General features: G+C 48.5%; 1 protein-coding gene across 1 annotated transcript in view; it reads right to left on the reverse strand.

The window, feature by feature from the left end:
* The window catches only part of Srrm4 (serine/arginine repetitive matrix 4), a 152,581-nt gene extending 133,110 nt beyond the window's left edge, over positions 1-19,471 (reverse strand). The window contains exon 1 of the mRNA XM_059249239.1: positions 19,341-19,471. Within this exon, the coding sequence (XP_059105222.1) occupies positions 19,341-19,471 (131 nt within the window). The remainder of the gene's footprint in view (positions 1-19,340) is intronic.
* Between the last annotated feature and the right edge of the window lie 1,514 nt (positions 19,472-20,985).

Consider the following 20,985-nt stretch of genomic DNA (forward strand, 5'->3'; position numbering starts at 1 on the left):
AATGGAAAACAGAGCTGCCATCGAGGGCGGTTGTGAGGATGAAGCTGTATAACTGAATAAACACTCAATAAATTCCGGGTATATGACCATTAATATTCCCATCAGCTTGGCCTCTCACACTAGGAACATTTGCCCTCCGTGGCAAGGGCTGAGATCAACCAAGAGCTGGTCACTCACACACGGCCAAAGCATCCGGGGGTGACTCAGAGTTCCGATTGTAGCTGCTGTAATTCAGAATGGGATGGAGATCGAGGCTACGTCATGACAAGGTTTCCCAGTCACCCTTCTGTTCCCATGGGACAGATAATGATGATAAACAATTTAGAAGGAAGACAGGCGTATTTGGGCTCCTGGTCTCCAAGGGGTTGGTATTTCAGAAAGGTTAGTCTATGCCTGACTCTGTTGCTAGGGGCCTGGGGTGAGATAGAGCATTAATGCATCTCATGGAACACAGATGCTCACCTCATGCTGGCCAGGGAGCAGAGAGAGGAGAAGCAAGACATTTCCAGAAAGCCTGGTTTCTTGTGACCTACTGTCTCCACCAGGCTCCATCTGCTAACAGTCTACGACTCTATCAATGTAATAACTGATGAGTTAGAGCCCTCACCACCCAACCTAGTCACCACTCAGACACCTCTCAGTTGGTAGCCAAACCAAAGTGATGGCACGTGAGCCTTAGGAGGGACCTTTTTAAACCCGTAAATGACAATGTTACCATCCTCATGTCCACTCATGTCATGGGCTCGACCAATAGATGTAAAACAGACCCTGTCTGTTAGGTTCTCAACACAGGTGATCAGTCACATCCAGGTTTCTAGCAATTCTGATGAACCTCCAAGAATTTGGGGATAAAAATCCAAGTGCTTTAATTTTTTTTCTTTTCTTTTTGTTTTGTTTTTTCGAGACAGAGTTTCTCTGTGTAGCTTTGGAGCCTGTCCGGGAACTTACTTGTAGACCAGGCTGGCCTCAAATTCACAGAGATTCACCTGCCTCTGCCTCCCAAGTGCTAGGATTAAAGGCGTGTGCCAATTGTGTAATACATAGCCTAGAACTCTCTATGTAGACCAGGCTGTCCTCAAGCCTACAAAGACCCACCTGCCTCTACTCTCCAAGTGCTGGACTTAACAGTGTGCATCACCACATCTGGCTTCTAGATGCTTCTTAGGGAGAAAAGAGCATCCTTTCATCTTTGTATTGTAAACACCTAGCACTGTGACCAACTCCTAAAATACTTCGTACATGTGCTCCCTGAAGGAGCAGATGAATATGTGGGACAAAAATTTGCAAACACCAAACAAAAGACAACAGACATACCACCCAAGGATCAAAGAGCAACTGAGACATAAAAATAAACTTGGAAAAGTGTTTGCCCATAAACATGGAAACCTGAGTTCCATGCCCAAAACCCACATAAAAATCAGCCCTGAACTTTAATTCCAGCATGAGAGAGGCAGAAACACACACACACACACACACACACACACACACACACACACACACACACAGAGAGAGAGAGAGAGAGAGAGAGAGAGAGAGAGAGAGAGAGAGAGAGAGAGAGAGAGAGAGAGAGAGGCAGGCAGGCAGACAGACCGACAGCATAAAGAGAAACACACAGATAGTTGGAATTATTTTTTGTTGACATTTAATGCACACGAACACAATGCTGGGTAATTGAACTTCATGCTGTGTCTATTATCACTCCTGAAATGTTGGATGGGTTCTAGAAACACCTTAAGTTTTAAATCGCAAGTCGTGTGGTGAAATATGATTGCATCTCACCTAACTCTGCCTGGGACCCGAACCATTCCTTGATCCAGTGTATCTAGGCAGTATATGCTACTCCTGCCCCCCATCAGTCACTTAGTAACTGCCAGAGTTATTAGTTTGACTATCGAAGTCCCGTCACAGTGCTGTATGGCAAGTAACCTTTGTTACTCTTGGTACCAAAGAACGGGCAATTATACGTGTCCTTTAGGTCCAAATGTGTATACACAGCCAGGAGGTACCTCATGGAGACACAGAATATTCCTTGGCAGAAAGGAGACGTTGGGAGATGAGGCTGGGGTCCCACGGCTGAATCATATTCAGCGCTGACTTGGGTTAAATTCACCCCCCCCATTTCCAGCTGCTTCCTGAGAAAATGCACAACAAATGTAATTACAGCCCAAGGACAGGGCTACACATGGCTAGATGGCTTATAATCACAAAATCTATGTTTCGACGGCAAACACATTTCCCCTCTTCTTCCTTTGTACTTTCCTTTCCTGGAGATGCCTCTTGTACTCAGAACAGTGTCACCCAGCTGTGGCCTCCACGCTGGTCTAACAAATGCAGATCAACAACTCTGGGATCGTTAAAACAAGGCAGTCACTGAAGACATGGGATCCACTGCTGTCCGTTATTGATTCTTGGTTCCAGGGTTTGGTTTTCCAGGGAGTCATTAGGCTGAGGGGTGGTGGGGGTGGGGTGCTAAACATAAGTGGACGGTATTCTTTGGTGACAGATGACAAGGCCAACTCCGGCCAGTCCCCTGGTAATTGCTCACACCTATCCTTAAGGAGAGCCAGCTTGAGAAGTCTTGCTTTCTCCTGGAAGATGGCCCAAGGTGTGAGGCTGGGTCTCCACGGTGCAGTGTGGGTCTCTGATGTGTGCATGTTACTGGACTCATTCCCAGTTTGATACCTCCAGTCTGCATGGTAGCCTTGGGGGAGATTGATTTGTCCTATTCTGTGGCTGATAAAACTGAGGCTTGGGGGAGTGAAATCACACAGTAGAAGAGCCTCCTCTGCACTGAGTAGCTGCCTCTGTGAGTATGACGCAATGTGTCACGTGCCAAAGTGCCCCGCAAAGCTCAGCCCAGAGCGCAGCAGGGAGGCTCTTCCCAAAGCCTGGCATTATTTTAAAAATGTTTTTAAAGGTAGCGTTTCATAGCCAGCAGGCTATATAGAGTGGGCTGGTCTCGAACTCACAGAGATCTACTTTTCTCTGCCTCTCCAGTGCTGGGTTTGTAGGTATGTACCACCACACCCAGCTCTTATTTACTGATATTGTACGTGAGTGTGGGGGAGGGGGATGCTGTAGTATTCCAGCCTGGGCTATGTGAGACCCTCTCTAGAAGAAGCCAAAAACCAACCAAAGAAGAATGCCCCTGCCTTGTAGGTATTGTGAGTTAAGTGAATGAACGCATAAAATATACTCAGAACAATGTCTGTGGCATGATTGCCATTTTCATAAATAACTCTTAGTTTTCTCATCTCGGAAATGGAAAGGAAAAATAAGTCTCCCCCTTTCCTGATGATTCCATAATTTGAGACTCTTTAAAAATGCAGTACACACACTGCAGAAAAGATAAATCTCCCTTAAGCATCATACAGGCAGGACACAGCTGGAAAAAGACACAGCAAGAGAGAACCAGGCCCTAGGAGTCCACACTCCCTCCCCCCCCCCGCCCACCTTCTGCATGGTACTCAGGTGGCCCAGGTTAGACGAAGCGGGCACTGTCCAGACTCTAAGTTATAGGGACCCAGCAGTGGCTCTGACTTCCACAGCCTCCTAGCACCTTCGCTGGCAGCTCACCAAGCCAGAAAAAGCACCCGGATGCAGGACATGTCCTCTGTCACTCGCCTGAGGCAATTGTGAAATGTGTGCTCTCAGCTCAGCATCCTCGTATTCAGTAGCAAGCGCCCTGCTCTTCAGACTCTTCACATCCTACCAGAGAATTCCAACAACGTCGCCCTGCCTTCCAAGATGGTTTCTCAAGTCTTCTGAATGCCGCCCTCTTCTGAATGCTTCTCCAGCGCTCCATGACTCAATAAACACTTACTGTCCACCCAGCATATGCCAAACGTTAAGCTAGATGCTTTCCTGGTACATGCCCAGCTAAGTCCTTTCATCCTCTGAGCCTCCCACCCCACCCCAGGATGTTGAACACTACACTGTATATATTCACAGTTCTCAGTAAATGTAAGTTGGGGAGCACTCATGTCCTGAGCCGTGTGCTGTGATGGGAGAATGGAGATAAATAGGACAAAGCCCTTTGGCCAAATATATACATCCACACACTAATTAACATGTTCCACGATGATTCCTCTATTGACACTTCTATTTCTCAGCCTAATGGTTTATGTATTTAACAGTAATTATCAGAGCTGGCTAGCCACTAACTAGCTTCTTTAGCCCCGGGCCAATGACATCACCTTCTGAGACACTGTTTGCTCCTCTGCAAAGTGTGTTGTGGTAGGGAAAGGGATCCTGCTATGAACCTAAGTAAGAAAGATGCTACATGGTGTCAGTGGCATGCACGGTCAGTCTTCAATAATAAGTCGTTGATATGAGCCTTCAAAAACCACGCCCTTCTCCAAGAAAAAGAAATGCATATCATGTGCGCTACAGCCTCCTTATCCCTGCACCAGTGACAGACATCACTAATGGATCTTAGATACAGCTCCAGAAGCTACCTCAGCACAGTGCTTCTGGCAGACATTATTAGTTGATTGTAGCTGTTAACCACCCACAGAGCTCTGACATCCTGTTGTTGGCCACAGTAACATGGTTCAGTAGCCTGGCTTTCACTCTAAGGAACATCTCATTCTTCTTGGAGCACTCACCTTGGATGTTGGGATAACCTCCTCAGCTACTGAGCTATGTGAGTCTCAGGCTCAGGTGAATGCAGGAAGTGCCTATTAAATCAGGTAACAAGCAATGTGCTCTGACAGTACAATTGTACCCGTTCTACTGACTTGCTGATTAACTTGGAGAAGTCACTGTGTATCTTTAGATAACTGTCCTCTTTCAAGAGATACAGTGAGTCTCAGAGGCCTAGGGTGGGGGGCTGCTTAGGGGCTGCTGCATGTGCAGTGGAGGTAATACTTTGAGCTGTTAGCCTTTGTGGATTTCCTTCTCTCTATTTTCACTATAGTCAGGCCAGGGCTCTACCTTCTCTGCCCAGGGAGGCTATGTCAAGGCTGCAGACAGGAAGGATGTCTGTCTCAATTTTTGCTTTTTAGGAGCCCTGAAGCCCTTGGGGGAGGGGATTTAAAGAGAGGCTCAAAGAAACACAAAAGAATAAAGAGATTTCTTCTTGGGGATGGGAAACAGTCAGGTATCACATGGGCGGGGATGATGTACATCACCATGGTAACATGTTTCAACTGATAACCAATGGGTAGAGCTCTACCAGGCTGGGCAACCTTGGGAAAACAGAATAACCTCTCTGAACTTGTCTTTACTTGCAACAACCATTGAAGGCTGTTTTCAATGATGCAGAGCCGAGTGTAAGTAAGTGGAAATGGACGGTAAGCCCTGGTGCTTAAGAAATGTCTACCTGCCCCACTGTCTATACCATCTGTGGTTTAATGTCTCCCCAGGGCGCCGTCTTAAAATTTAGCTCTGGTCAAGAACACATGGGAAGGTCTAGAGACAACTGGGTAGTGATGAGAGTTTGCTGTTCTGAACCTGGGTCCAGCTTCCAGCACCTACATGGCACCTCACAATGGTAATAACTCCAGGCGCAGGAGATCCGATGCCCTCTTCTGACCTCCAGGAGCACCAGGCATTCACCTGGTATATCATATGCAGGTGAAACACTCATACATATACAATAAAATGAAAAAACAAGTCTTTCAAAAAAGAACACATAAGAATAATAGCTAACACCCGCTGTCTCCTTTCCCTGAAGACTTATCCCATTTTATAGTGTGAGCGTGGGGCTTGGAGGATGTAACCAACTTGGTGAAGGCCAAGCCTTGTAGGGATCTGGGTGAGAGTGTGACCCTTGAGTATCACCTTCAAGGTTCCCAAGGATCCGTGGGCAGTTTGATAACCCTCTTTCTAAGGATAGCTTTAACCAGCAGGGCCATCTGGGCCTCCTTCTGGGTGACTGCCAGTGTAGGAGAGACCATCACCATCCCACCACTTTGCCAGCCCCCGGAGATAAGCTTCAAGACAGGCCCTGAGCCCCAAAGAATCACACAGAAGCATGGTGGCAGGACAAGGGAGCCTTGACAGTGACACTTGGAGCTCCACACCCTCAACCGAACTGCAGTCCCCATGTGGACCCCTACAAGGTCATCGCCTTTACCACATCGCTTAAATCCTCTGAGCTCCACCTTCACATTCTATAAAACGAGGATGTTGATGCAGAACGTTGGGGGCCGAGATGTGGTGAAATGATCGCTATACGTTACCTAACACAGAGCCTGCTTTATGAATGGGAGAGGTCCACAGCCGCATTGTACAACCGCTGGTTTGTGTGACCTTGGCCAGGTCGCTTTGCTGTAGCTCATGGCTTTGGTTCTGTTTGTGACAGTGGTAACTTCCATTCTCTTTTCTGCTCGTGAATTCTTTAGAAATGTATATCCCAACCCCAAGTGTAAGCAGCTTCCGAATGGAGGCGTTTTTATTAATTGTTGGGCTTTGCTCGTGATAGAAGATCAATGCCGGGTGAAGGCACGGGCAAGCAACCAAAGGCAGGTGTGAAATCCCTTGACACGGGTTTGAGGAAAGGATCATGGCAAGCACTGTGATTTTTTTTTCTCTCTCACAGGAATGAAATAAATACCATCATGAAAATCTCCAGAGCAAAAATAACCCAGAGCAGGAAGGAAACCCAAGGTCTTTGTGTACTCTTTTGGCTGCTGTTTAGGTTTGGAGACAGGGTCTTGCTCTGCACCCAGGCTGAACTTGAACCCCCAAATCTCCTCCCTTGGGCCCCCAAGTGCTGAGATTTCAGCTGTGTCCCACTACGCCTGGCTGTTAAGTTTTCAGGAAGGAATCAGGATTAGAAGATCAAAGCAAATATTCCAAGCTATCAGCTTTTTATCATTAGTTAAATAAATAAAGTAGATCTCAATAAATATTGATTAGTTGGGAAGATGGATAGATGGGTAGGTAGATGAGTGGATGAGTGGGTGGGTGAATGGATGGGTAGATAGATGGGTAAGTGGGTGTGTGCATGAGCAGATGGATGGATGGATGGATGGATGGATGGATGGATGGATGGATGGATGGATGGGTGAGTGGTGAATGGGTGGATGAGTAGATGAACGGGTGGATGGGTGGTTGAATGGGTGGATGAGTGATTGGGTGAATGAGTAGATGGATAGAAGTGTGTATGTATAGTAGGTAGATGAATGAATAGAAAAAGTGTAGTTTGAAAACAGATGAATACCTGGAGAATGAATATGTCTACATATTGGATGAATGAATGAATGATTAGATGGATAAAGGGTAGATGGGTGGAAGGACAGATGGATGGATATAAAATCAATGGATGTAGGATGTAGCATGAAAGAATGTACAAGAAATGACTGGAGGGCTGGGTCCAGTTCTCAGAAACCATGGGGAATAAAGTATGTGAAAATGACCATAACTGCCCAATGTCTGTGCCTAGGTGAACTGGCCTGGGGTAGATGGTCTTAGTCAAAACTTACTCTCCTTGTCTCTTTCTATTTCTTGGGAAAACTTGCTTCCGGGGAGGCTGTGACATTAATGTAAGCATCAAACAGACAAGTCCCAAAATAGAAGCACCGGGCAGTGCCAATGGATGGGATATCCTGAGCCATGTTCTTTCCCGTGCCCCACTGTGGCACCAAGACGGAGCAGGATGGAGCCATCTATTGGGTAAGAAAGCAGCTTGTCAAGAGCTCTCATGTTTCCCTATGGTGCCCTGATTTGCTTCCTGTGTCTGACAAGCAGGATGGGTGTTTCAGACAATGTTAGCCATGTAAGATTCAAACCCTAGCTCTCACATTACCTAGCTGTGTGACCTTAGGCCAACTGCCCACCTCCCTGATCTTCTCATCTACACAATGCCACAGTCCCTAGCTACTTCAGAGGGTGACTGACTGCAGATAAAGTATTTTGCTCAGGGTTGGGCAAACACCAAATTCTCAAAAACTATTATCAGTAGTTACAATTATGTCACTTCATGGATGACTTCTTGGAGTGAGAAAATCTGGATTGCCTTATACCGTGTGACTTGGGCAATGCCCATGACTCTCTCTCTTTCCACCTGCATAGTCAAGTATAGACTGTTCCAGTTCTCAGGTTCAAGTTTTACTCTAGTCAGGGGTAAAAATCTCAGTGTGTCTTACATGTCGCTCTACTCCACATTCAAATTCTCTTTGGACATGAACCTGAGTGGCCGAGGGCAACCATGTCTGATCCTCAGGTCCCACCAAGAATCCATAACTATTCCATCTCTTTGTTACGGGTCAGACTGCTGGGCTTAGGGGCAGCTAAGGACATGCTCATGGCCACACAGGTTTAACCAGAGGACCAGAGGCCTCCCAGCTGCACAGCCCCCTCCTCAGGCACTTAATCAGCATCTACCTGGTGAAGGAGAGCTCCTACTGTCCTGTGGTGGGGTGGCCAGAGGGATGGGGACACAGAGCACAAAATATGGAGAGCTATAGCAGGTGACTCTTTGGAACCAAGCGTGGGTAGCGAACATCAGATATCTTCAGTAGCAAGTGACCTGAGCCACAGCTGGCATCTCCGTGACACCTACTTCATCCTAAGATCCCAAGAAAACACCAAACACCTCCATAGTCACTGGGGCCCTAGTCTCAGCTCCTGGGCTAAGGCCACTGCAGCAGGATTGGTGAACTGATTTATTATAGATTTATGCTGGTTCTCTCCACGGTGAGATGAGCAGATACCCTGGTGTTTACAGGGGCAGCTCTGGCATACAATCTGTTCAGTAGCTAAAGCTGTCTGGGTCATTTCTGTCCCGGCTCTGTGGGTCTGCACTAGAGGTATACCCCCTTGGGTCCAGGGACTTTGCAGCTCAGAGGGACAGAAGTAACAAATTTGGAACAAAAGATCTGACATCTATGTCTATGCTAGATTATTGTAAGACCTCAGTTTCTTCTCCTGTAAAATGGACATAAAATTGATATTGACAACAGTAAATAGTCAAGACTGACTGACACCCACAGTGGCAGTTTGCTTAACTTCAGGCAAATCCTTCCACACCTCTGAGCTCCATTTGTCTATTTGTGAAAGGAGAATCGGTCAATATTTTTGCCTCTTTCCCCGGGAACCTCTGAGCCTTGTGATGTCTTGGGACCGGATGTCAGCAGTAGCTCTGAGATTTTTTTTCTTGTGTGTTCTGAAACACCATGCTTGTTCTGTGTCATGGTCTCCCTGTCCCTAAATTACTGAGACTCTGTTTCAGTTCCTGAAATGCGTCCTCTGGATGACCTCTCACTTGACTGTGGACTGATCACCACGGTGAGGTGAAGGAAGTATGGTAAAAGGTGGAATTGGTAGAAAGTACCAGGAAGGAAATGGCCTCTCATTTCTGCCCCAAATTCCCTGTCACACGGCCTGCAGCCCACACAGCACTGGCGCTCAGACACCCACCACATCTCTGGAAGTGGACAGGGCCCCAGCATCACCTGCCACCTGGCTGTAGGAGGGGGGCTGGGGCAGGGGAACTGGACAAACAAAAGCCCATTGTCTTCTGCTCTGCAAGCTCTGAAACTTGATCCTAGCTGCTCACCTGCTCTTCTAGGCACAGTCTGGGTGCAGATGGACATCTCATCAGGATCCCCAAGCGAGTCAGTGGACAGCATATGCCACGGGAGACCCTTCAGGGGCAGGAAGGGGCCTGAGGTGGCAAGAAAGGTCTGGTGTTTGGTCAACTGACTACAGTAGAGATGTCTGTTCAAACCTGAGGCCATGGCAGCAGAGCTCACAGAGGCTGTTTGTTTGTTTGTTTGTGACAGATTCTCGCTATGTAGCCTCAGGTGGCCCGGAGCTCCTTATGTACATGAGAGTCGTCTCAAACTCACAGAAACCCACCCATCTCTGCCTTCCCAGGGTGAGGATGAAAGGAAGGCATGGGCCACTACACCCAGCTTTCTTCTTTTAAAGGTTTTTAATCTTTAATTATGTGCCTGTATGTGTGGTGGGGATATGCACCTTCGAGCATGCAGGTGCCTGTTGGGGCCAGAAGAGGGCGTCAGATCCCCTGAAGCCTGAGTTACAGGGGGTTGTGACATGCCCAAAGAGGATGCTGGGAACTGAACTTGGGTCTTCCGCAAGGTCAATACGTACTCTTAACTGCTAAGCCGTTCCCCTAGCTCAGGGTTTTGTTTCTCTCTTTTTTTCTTTTTTCCATTACATCTCTCTCTCAGTGGGAAAATAATGGAATATCAATATGCACACATATTTACGAATTACACATGCATTCTGTTGTTATACACATTCTAAGTTGTGTTCCCTGGTCCTCAGCCTATAAATGAAGTCACGGAGGGATCTCCAGGCTCTCAGCCCTACCCTTCTGGGGCTGCTGTTCTGCGTAGTTCTGTTTCCTCGTCTGGGCTTTTGGTTGCGTTATCCTTGCTCATTACTCACACATTGAATTCCTATAATACGTTCTAGGATCCTACAAAGACTGGGAAAGATGTTGTCCCTGGCCTCTGTGGCTCAAGTTGTTCTCCCCTGAATCCCAACATTGCCACTTCTGGATATATTGGCAATTGTGTTGGTCAGTGGCATCTTTGTAACAAGTACCCGAGTTCATTCAGCTCACAGAAAGAAAAAGGTTATCTTGACTCACCGTTTTCTCTTTTTAGCACGTGGATCCCAGGGATTGAACTCAGGCCATCAGGCTTGGCTGAAAGTGCCTCTACCCACTAAGCCACCTTGCTGGCCCACGCCTCTCTTCCCACAGGCCTGTAACTGTCATTCAGACTTCCAGCTCTCTGGCTAAGCTGAACTTTTAATGAAGCCAGGGAGCAGTGTCCCATCGGTGAGTGTTTATGCTCTGTGAAACTGCAGGCAGGATCTGAGCTCTGGGAATCCACTAACTGAGGAATTCCCTGCATGGGATGAGATACATTTGTGTCCAGGGGATCTTACAGCTTGTTTTGAAAGGACGCATAGAGACATGAATTACTTAATAACTGTTTTAGGCTCCAGCCCATTCCTATATTTCCTTTGGCTTTGTTTCTATGACATCCTAATTTAGAATTTTTATTTCATGGAACTCCACATAAAGGCTGTAGTGTGTGTGAACTCCCTTTGCAAGATTTCAAGGTGAGGAGAGAGAGAGAGAGAGAGAGAGAGAGAGAGAGAGAGAGAGAGAGAGAGAGAGAGAGAGAGAAGAGAGAGCTGAGAGTGTACAGAGCCTAGAGACTGCTTCTGAGTGCAAGGAATAGCCCTGGTGTATACACCAGGCCATGAGAGATAGATAAGACTCATCCCCCTGACACCATGGGAACAAAATTTACCATCACAAGTCCAGTCTAAAAATCGTCTGATCTGATGGGTCACAGTCAGAGAGACTGGAAATGTCACCGCTTCACTTTAACACAGGAAGGAAGCTGTGCTACTCAGAGTCACCCCTGGCTGCATCAGAGTCGGGACAGGTGCCTACAAGAGCACATTGGGATGGGGACCCAGGCTGCCAGGGCTGACATCCCCCTGGGTGGGGGAGATTAGGAGTTGAAAGCCTAGGGATTCTTTCCCAGGCTCACAAGATTCCCCCTGATCTAGTTCCTGTTGCATCTTGGGAGGCATCTTCTATAGCTGTGACTCCCTTCCCTCTCTCCCTCTACTGTTCTTCAAATGTCTCGAGCACGCTTCCACCCCAGGACCTGTTCACCACTGTTCCCGCTAATTCAAATACTTTGTCCTCAATTGTCAGAAGCCTGCTCCTTCTCATCCGCATTCTTGATCACTATATTCCACAAAGTGGCTCCTCCCCTCACCCTACACCCATTTCTCCTCTTTTTTTTTACAGGGCTGTCACCTGGCCATCTATTTGTTTATTGATGGTACTTTATTCCCTGTCTTTTTTTTTTCTTCCATAAGAGCAAGGACTTCCTGTTGGTCGATCGCTACTGTACTGTGCAGTATCTCAATAAAACCACTGAAGGTGTGACTAAGTGAAAACATCACTCAATGCCACAGCCAGATGCAGGTGCTTTTGCTTTGTGCTTTGTGCTCCCTGTGGCCAATGCCACCTTCGATGTCTGTGGGCTCTCTGCCCATTTCCCCCATCATCGCTGGTTGCTCAAAGAACACAGAATGCATTTATATTAGCTATCTAGACCATGAAAGACAAGAAACCTAATGGCCCACACTAGAGACAGTGCCCTTGAGCCAGCGGCGGAGGGGTGTGTGTGTGTGTGTGTGTGTGTGTGTGTGTGTGTGTGTGTGTAAATGGTTATTACATGGGCTGTTCCTTTCTGGTGCCCCCCACAGGTGATGACGTGACCCCCCACAGATGACACCCCTCTGAATGGTTTCACCAGCTTTTACTCTTGGAAGAAGAAATGGTCTCTGAGACCCTCCTGAGCACAAAGACCCCATTTCTTCCTCCTCATCACGTCTCACTGGTAGATTAAATTAGTGAAAAAATAAAGTCATATCCATTTCCCAGGTCAAATACTTAAGGAGAACTGTGGACATAAGCAAGTGTCCCTGTGCTGTGCTGGGGGGTCTCTCCCTTCTCTGTTGGAACCATATCCCTGTACCTTCACGCCCACCCCGCTTGGAGTATATAAACCTAACCAACTGGAGGCCTGCATTTGTGGTTTTGTGTCTCCCTTTCTGAAAACTGTGACACCCTTGAAGGGAGGAACCGTATTTTATTCCATTTTTCCTCCATGATGGGCCCAGCTTGAAGGAATAATAAAAACTGTGACTTATTATTGATAACGAGAACTAACACAGAATAAGTCCTTCCCGCATGCCAGGCAGTACTATCCACAAATGAGCTCACTCAGTCCCCTCAATGGTTCTTTGGAGTGGTTGCTATTCTTAGCCCATTTTATGGATGAGGAAATCAAGATTGAGGTCGAGTCATTTGGCAGAATTCTCCTGGGCAGCGAGTGCTTGTAGGTAGTAAGGAGGACCATTGATGTAGTCCATTCTTTGCCTGGCAGATTCTGCACACAGTTCGGCAGAGCTCAGCCTCTTTGGAGAACTGCAGAGCCACGTGCAGAAAGGAACAGAGGCGCTCGACCGACGATGACGTAACAACGTCGAGTCTGAGGGATGCACGCGCTTGTCATCCCAGTGCTGGGGAAGCAGAGACGGGCATCTCTGCGGGGCGCACTGGCTAGCCTCCGCCTGACTGGGCAAGGTCCAGACAGAGAGAGAGTTGGTTTCAAAAACAAAGAGAATGTGAAGAGCAAAACAAAAGGTGGACCGTGCCCGAATAACACCCAGTGTTGTCCTCTCGCTTCCATGTGCACACACATGCACGTGTGTGTGCACCTGAACACACACACATGCAGAGACAGAGAGAGAGAGAGAGAGAGAGAGAGAGAGAGAGAGAGAGAGAGAGAGAGAGACATAGCCACAGACAGACAGAGACAAACACACACACACACAGTCACACACACACACACACACACACACACACACACACACACTTGGGCAGAGGCAGGCACAGGTGATCACTAGCATGCACACACACACACACACACACACACTTGGGCAGGGGCAGGCACAGGTGATCACTAGCATGCACACACACACACACACACACACACACACACACACACCCACAGTATCGGCATGAACGAGAGGCAAGGCCAGGGAGTCTGAGTACCCCATGAACATCCTCTCATGCCTCAGCAGTCTTAGTAACTCTTCCTATGCCCTGGCCAATTCTAGCTTGTGGGAAGACAGATCCAGCTTTCCAGAAAGTAGGGACAGGTTTTTAATTTATTGTGACCCTGTACCACACTTGATGTACTTGTGGAGCGTAAGGTCCATTAATGGGGCTTCTTTCCTCCTCACAGAAATTAGGATTTGGGGACTGCCAGAGTCTGGCAGCAGCCTATGGTGACTCACAAGGCCGATGGCATTCGATCTAAGCTACTGACTTCTACTGGGTAGCATGGCTACGCTTGGAGCCAGACAGACATCTTTATCTGGGGAGCCTCATTCTGACACCAGGGAGAGTCTGTTTGCAGCATGTGTCATTCAATGGCATTGATCAGAACCCTCAGAGTGTCAGATGGAGGTGGGGCTGGGAGAGAGCTCAGCTTCCCCCCAGATTGGAGCCTTGCACATTTCAATCAACCCATCCGACATCCCTTGACCATCTCCACTCCATGCTTCTTTAAAGATAACCACATTTGCCCAGCAAACACGGAAGAAATGTCACAAAGGGTCCTCACCACTGGCCCCTGTGTGCCATTCAACAAATTTCAATCTTTTAGATGGGGACATGTTTGATCATGTCACTCCCTTCCCCCGGAAGGGCATGTGTTCACGGCCAGGGCGAGCATTTTTCGGGACCCTCAGAACATTAGTTCTTAACTACCAGTTGTCAGGAAAAAACGCTATCCAAATGCCCCTCACCCTGATCCCACCATGAAGTCAGCACAAATGTGTTAACCTATTGCTTGGCACCAAGGGGAGTCTCAAATTAAATGGCTCAAAGGCATTTTTTTTTCCTGCTTTACAATTTGGCCATCTTTCCCCTCATGCAGTAAAACCTCCAATAGTTTGGAATTTATGAGCCTTTGGACAGGGACTGGGCTCCAGTCAGCTTCTGGAGTATTCTGCATGGAAAGGATTTTTGAAGAAAATTAATAGCTTGCCAAACAAATAGCAAAGGGAAGGCACACTCTACTTAAGGGGGGCTGCTGCTCTAGCCCTTAACAAACACTCACGCATCCGCCAACAATTCATATGCTAATTCCTAATGATTTTTACATGTTCATTAAGTCCCTGGCTATGGCTATTTATCGATATGATTATTATGGTTTGAACTACTTCAAAGGCTAGGTTTTTGCTGATCCGGGAACTTCTTAGGTACAAACTTTTTGAGGCTGAGTGATTAACAAAGGAATTAAAGGAACGCCTAACAATGTGACTCTCCTTCTTTGTGGGTGTAAGAGAGAGGTCTCCCTGTAGGTTGTTGATCTTATTGACTCCTGGGGAGGGAGGGGGGGTTCCTGCCAGGTCCTAGAGGGTGAGGTTTGATTGTGCTGATTCTTGTTTTGGTTTTCTTAAGATCATCCCTGTTAGAATTTCCATTCTAAATAGTTACTCACTTTCCCACCTCCCTCCCTCGCTCCCTCTCTCCCGCCCCTCCCCCTCTTCCTTTTCCTCTGTTCTACTCAGCTTCAGCTGTCAACTTGACACATCCCAGAGCCACCTGGGAAGAGGCAGTCTCAATTTAGGAACTGCCTCCATCAGATTGGCCTGTAGGCAAGACCTGTGGGGGCATTTTCTTGATTAATGATTGGTAAGGAAGGGTACAGACTACTATGGGTGGTACCATCTCTGGGCAGGTGGTCCTGGGTTCTATAAGAAGCAGGCTGAGCAAGTCATAAGGAGCAAGCCAGTAAGCAGCTCCCCTCCATGACCTCTGCATCAGTTCCTGCCTCCAGGTTCCTGTGTTGAGTTCCTGCCCTGACTTCCCTCAGTGATGGAGTGTGACTTGGGAATGTAAGAGGAAACATACTCTTTCCCCCAATGTCGCATATGGTCAGTGTTTTATAACTGCAACAGAGGAGCAAATTAAAATGCCCCTTTTCTGTCTCCTCCTCTTGGTTTCTTTCTGACTTTTCCTTCCTTTCTCCCCATCCCCTCCCTCAGGGTCTCACCCAGGCTGGTGGTGAACTCATAAATCCTCCTGCTTCAATAACCTGAGTGCTGACACTACACGTGTCCACCACTAAGCCTGGGTTTCCTATTTTGTTCTTAAAGAATTATTGATGTGAACTATAAATTATTTAATTGCTATAGATTTGATAAAAACTTGGAATGAGATTACGGTATTTAAAAAAGGGGGAGGGGGAGTTTAAGCCTGCCAATCCCCATGTTTCCTATACAAACCAAAGGCTGTTCTATAAGGTGTTTACGGATCACTTCGGAATCCAGATACTACTTCCCTGTGCCCCACCCCCAACTCAACAGCCAGAGAGGAAAAGAGTGGAACCTTCCATGCTGGCTAATCTCAGTTGTCAATTTAACGAGAGCTAGCATCACCAGAAAGGTGGGCCTCTGGGCATGCCCATGGGAAATGATCTTGATTAGGTTAATGGAAGTGGGAAAACCACCACTGTGGGTGACACCATTCCCTAGGTTATTGCTATAGCAGGGAATGGCTGAGCCTGAGTGTTATCACTCTGTTCCTGGCTATGGATTCAATGTGATCAGTTGTCTAAAGCTCCCACCCTGTTGTTCTAAACCCTTGAACTATGAGCTGAAATAAACTCTTTCTCCCTTGAGTTGCTTTGGGGGGTTATTTTATCCCAGTAACAGGAAGAAATATTAAGCCACTAACATGGAGGGGGAACTATGGGTTGTAGAATCAACTTGGCCTCCTACGTATTCATTTCACCTCAATTTAGTAGCCCGTCCAGAGCTGAACTTCCATGATGTCAATTGTTAGCATTGTTCAAGGGAGAAAAGAAACAGAACTGGAGACTTTGCGTTTCCCTTTAGGCACCGTGAGCTTCCTTACAGGACAAAGGTCTATGGAGCAAACACCGTGTGCCACACATGGTGGCTGGCTGGCTCAGTCCTCACACAGGCTGAGGCAGTGATAGGTACAGATTCTATTTTCACGTCCCATGAGGTGAAGGTTCTAGTTCAGGATCCCAGGTTGTCTGATGCTCCCATCGGCACTTAAGCAACCACTACAGTCTATGGCATCTCACTGTGCTCTGCCTGACATTTGAGTCAGACATCTGCTGGAAATTTGATAACATGATAAAACTCTTGCCTCATCAAGAATGCCTCACACGGGGGTGGGGGGTGTGGAGGAGAAGAAGGGAGGAGCCAGGGAGAGAGGGGGTTCTGCTTAGGAAGCAATTGTCTGTCGTATGCATGTTGCTGTGGAATCAACAACTTAAAATGCATACCTCAGTCCTGGCGCTAAATTATCTTCAGCTATAGACTTAAGATATCCTGGGGGAGGCTCATCCAGGGGAGGGACCCTCATCTACAATCAAATATTAAGTGTGTAACCAACAGGATTGGCTAGTGGTTCACCCACGCCTCCCCCATCTTCCCACAAGCATGGATTGTGCCGATCGTCTGACTGAGCCGGGCTTGGCTCAAACAGCTAAACATTTCTAATGAGAACAAGTCTGTAGCTTGTCTCAAAAGGAGTCACCAAGGCTCCGCTGAAGCTATGCGGCATCTTTCTCCTTTTTCCTCCTAAGAGCTCGGCTCTGGAAAGATGACATTTCTACCCTCTGGTGACACAGGACACTGGAAGGGAACCGGAACTGACCATCACTGCAGGCAGCTGATGTCGGTGAGAATGGGGATGATTCAGGTCTTACGGTTAGTCTGTTGAAACAAAACTAAGCCCAGGCCTTTCTGGGGACTTGGATATAAATGCTCCCTGCAATCTCTACCCGAAATGTGTTCTACAGAGAGGAGGCACCAATCATAGAAATATTCTTGTAAATTATCAATCAGGAGCATATAGAACTGTGGCATAAACTTCAAGGGTGTTGTCCAGGGGAATAGAAACCCAGGACATTAAAACGCATCAAGGGTGAGAAATTACTGAGGGTATACGAAACTCTTGTAAAAGTCACACACAGATGAAATTAAAATGAATAAAAGCTGTAGGACTAGGCTATCCCTCAGTCAATTCATATGACTGAAGCTAATGGCAAGAAAATGGTATGTTGGTAGAATCAGACAGACAGTCAGACAGACAGACAGACAGGGAGGCAGAACCATGAAGGTCCCAAGTGTGGTAATATCAGGGACACTTTTCTAAATTAAAACAGCATCAAGAACCTGCTTTCCTCCCCCAGTGTACCCCTAAAATAGACAAGACTGTGGACCAAATACTTCTGTCGCCAGACGAATTCCCCCTGGTTCCTCCAGCAAGCCCGTTTTCTCCGGCCAGTGCAGCTCTGGTGTGCCAACATTGGAAGCAGGAAGGTGAAGCCGGTGGCAGAGGACCAGGAGGATAAAAAGCGCTGACGTCAAACTCTCTACAAAGAACCTCTGAGCAAGCAGACGCACACCAGCTTTAATGACATTTGATGTCATTGTCCGTCCCCCCCCCTACACACACACCTCTCCAGCCCGTATCAGCGGGCTTCCCCCTTCTCCTGTGCATAAGCTGGCCTCTGCTCACAGGCTCTACATTCTGCTGGTCCTTCCTGCTTCCGGTCCATGCGTTCCCCGCATAGGATGCTCCATTTGTCTAAAGACCTGTTTGAGCCTCAGTCAGAACAAAGAAAAGTTCCTGGGTGTGGGTGTGAGTTTGCTCTTCTCCGATATTTTTTTTTCTCCAGTCAACCTTCGCCATCCCCACACTTGCTGGAAAGTCAGACTTAGTTGCGCCAGACCAGGCATTCTGTCAGCGACTCTTTCCCAGACATGTTTTCAATCTATTCCCTATTGCAGCCTGCCAGGATTAATCAATCCTGCCCGTGGTCCCCCCAGATCCACTTCTTTCCTTTAACCGCTCAGCCAGCAGCACCAAGAGATGGGGTTTCATACAGCCTTGATTTTTCCTGACAGAGGGCACAGCCTTCATCTCAAACTCCTCTAAATCTAACAAGCTAAGAAAACATTGGGTTTTTCTCTGCTGTGGAAGGCTTCTGTGCCCCCCCTCCAACCTCCTCCTCACCCTGCACCCTGTTCTCTTCTTCTCCTGCATTTATTTCTTCCCTTATTCTCCCCTCTGGTTATTATTATTATTATTTTTTTTGCTAACACCCCAGGACCACAACTCATTCCAAAGTTCAAAGTCACCAGATTCTTAAAAAAGAAAAAAAATTAAAACTTCTACAATTACCTTCACGCTGACTTTGAGCTCAAAGTCTTGGTTTCGGATGCTGGAGAGGAAAAAATTCAACACCAGCAGCAGCAGCCTCAGCTAATCCTGGAGGAGGGTGCTGTTTGGAGTGTATTTGGAGGAATAGCATATGGGCTTTTGTCAGAGCCCACTAGTTTCTGAGCTGAGGGTTAAAATACACTCTGAACACTGTCCGTGCTGAGTTCCTGTTTTGTACAGCACCCCTCGCCCAACACTGCAAATCCACCACTGCTTTGCACCCCCCTGACCTATGAGCTTCGCGATAGCTAGAAAAGTTTTCAGTCAAGTACATACCCGAGCCACACCGCCCACCCTAAGAAAGCAAAGGGGTTTTGCCTAGGAGGTGTGGAGTCTGTGGGAGTGTAGTTCCCCGCCAAAGAATTCTTGTCCCTTTTCAACAGCCTCTTCCTTACCCAAGCGAATATTTCCCATGTTCCAGCGTGAGATACCGGGTATGACGGACATAGTCCAGGCACCCTGGCCCAGCTGCCTGCGTCCACCTGGGGCGCAGGCAAGAAAAGGGGGGGGGACCTTCTAGTTGTCCCCAACTCACAAACGAGGTCATTACCTTGGCAGTGGCTTTCGGGCTGTGATACTGGCAACGATGATGCTCTCGGGACGTGGAGTGGCCACCGCTTTGAAGGTCCCTTTCCAGAACTTCTCAAACAGCTGTTTCTCGCCCTGCTGCAGGCTCGCCATCCTGAAAAGCCCAAGGAGTCCGGGAGACCGGGGCGCTGTCCGAAGTGCTGAAATGTGGATTCCAAACCGGTTGACACGCCCTGGGCTCCCCGGGGCGCTGTCCGCGTGAAACCCCAAGGGGTGGGGTGGGAAGAGATCAGAGTTCTGGGCGGGGGATGGGATAGAATGGGACGGACGTCTCGGGCTGGCCAGGCAGCTGAGATTGAAGGTGGTCCCTCAGCTGGGTTCACCTCCTGGCTTGGCTCTGAGCTGCGCTGGGAGCCGCCGGCTGAGCTCCGCGTCCTCAGCAAAGCAGAGCTGGGCCGGCTTTCTCTACCGCGCAGAGAACAGAAAGGAGGCGACCGGGGCGTCTGCCGTGCGTGCGCGTGTGAGCTCCAGCGCGCCCGGGTTTTGTCTCTTGCACAATGTGACGTTGGAAGAGGAGGCTGGTCGCGCGAGCTGTACTTTCCTCCCTCCCCTTCGCGGTCTCCTCCTTCCCCAGCAACCCCTCCTTCTGTGGCTCAGCCTCCCGCCGCCATCTGCATAACAAAAGCCCGCAGGTCTAGGGAGGAGAAAGGGCGGGGCGTGCGCTTGTCTCCAAGGCCGGGTGGCCACTGAGTTGCTATTCTGACCCCTCTGAGAAGAGACCCAAGCACCCGGAACAGAACCAAGCTGGAGATCCTCAGGCCCAGCCCTCACCCCTCCTCCGTTGTCGCAGGCCTTCCCCTCAACCCTTGCATGCGCACTCCCGGGGCTGGGCCACCTCCCTATCCCTTTGCAAGACTCTGGAGCGCATCTTCCATTGAGGGAGCTAGTAAAAACAGCCCCACCTATCCGCCCACGCCAACCTGCCTTCAACCTTCCCCACTTCTGGGAAGGACTGCTGAGCTCTGCAAAGTGGGGGTACCCCTATGTTCCTCTTTATGCCTGGGGGCCGTGGGCTCCCCGCGTCCCCCATCCAGAAAATGCCATTTGATGGACAATCCGTCGCCAGCGCGGTTCCTCGCCATCTGTCGAGCCGGCCCCCACCCGCAGAGGGTCGCAGCGTCACATCTGTGCCTGCGGCGCTGTTAAAGGATATCTCTTTTGTGCCTTGCAGCGGGCCTGCCTCGCGTCCCCGCTGCCAAAGCCCGCACCCCTCCCCCACCCCTCCTCCCCACCCCCTGAGAACCCGCAGCTTGTGTGTGGAGCAGCAGTCCGATTTGGCAAAGAAAGCCCTGGGGTGGGGATGGGGGTGGGGGTGGGGTGTTTGAGGGTTACAAGGAGTTAGTAACTTTTTGGTTGTCCATTTTCTGCCTCCTCCCCCCCCTCCCGCCCCAATCCCAGCAGAGGCTCAGAATCTTAAACTCCAGAAACACAGGATGTAGACAACCATGTCTCTCGTTTTACCGTAGGGTTCTCCCGGGGGAACATTTCCCAGTGGGATCCTCCAGCCCATTTCTCCCTTTGGAGCCTTTCAATAAATACTTGGTATAGTAACCACTTTCGCCTACCTCCAGAGTTTGAAACTCCTAGAAGGAACCTTCACTAAGTCT

The sequence above is a fragment of the Peromyscus eremicus genome, chromosome 23 (genome assembly GCF_949786415.1).
Source record: "Peromyscus eremicus chromosome 23, PerEre_H2_v1, whole genome shotgun sequence".
Classification (NCBI taxonomy): domain Eukaryota; kingdom Metazoa; phylum Chordata; class Mammalia; order Rodentia; family Cricetidae; genus Peromyscus; species Peromyscus eremicus.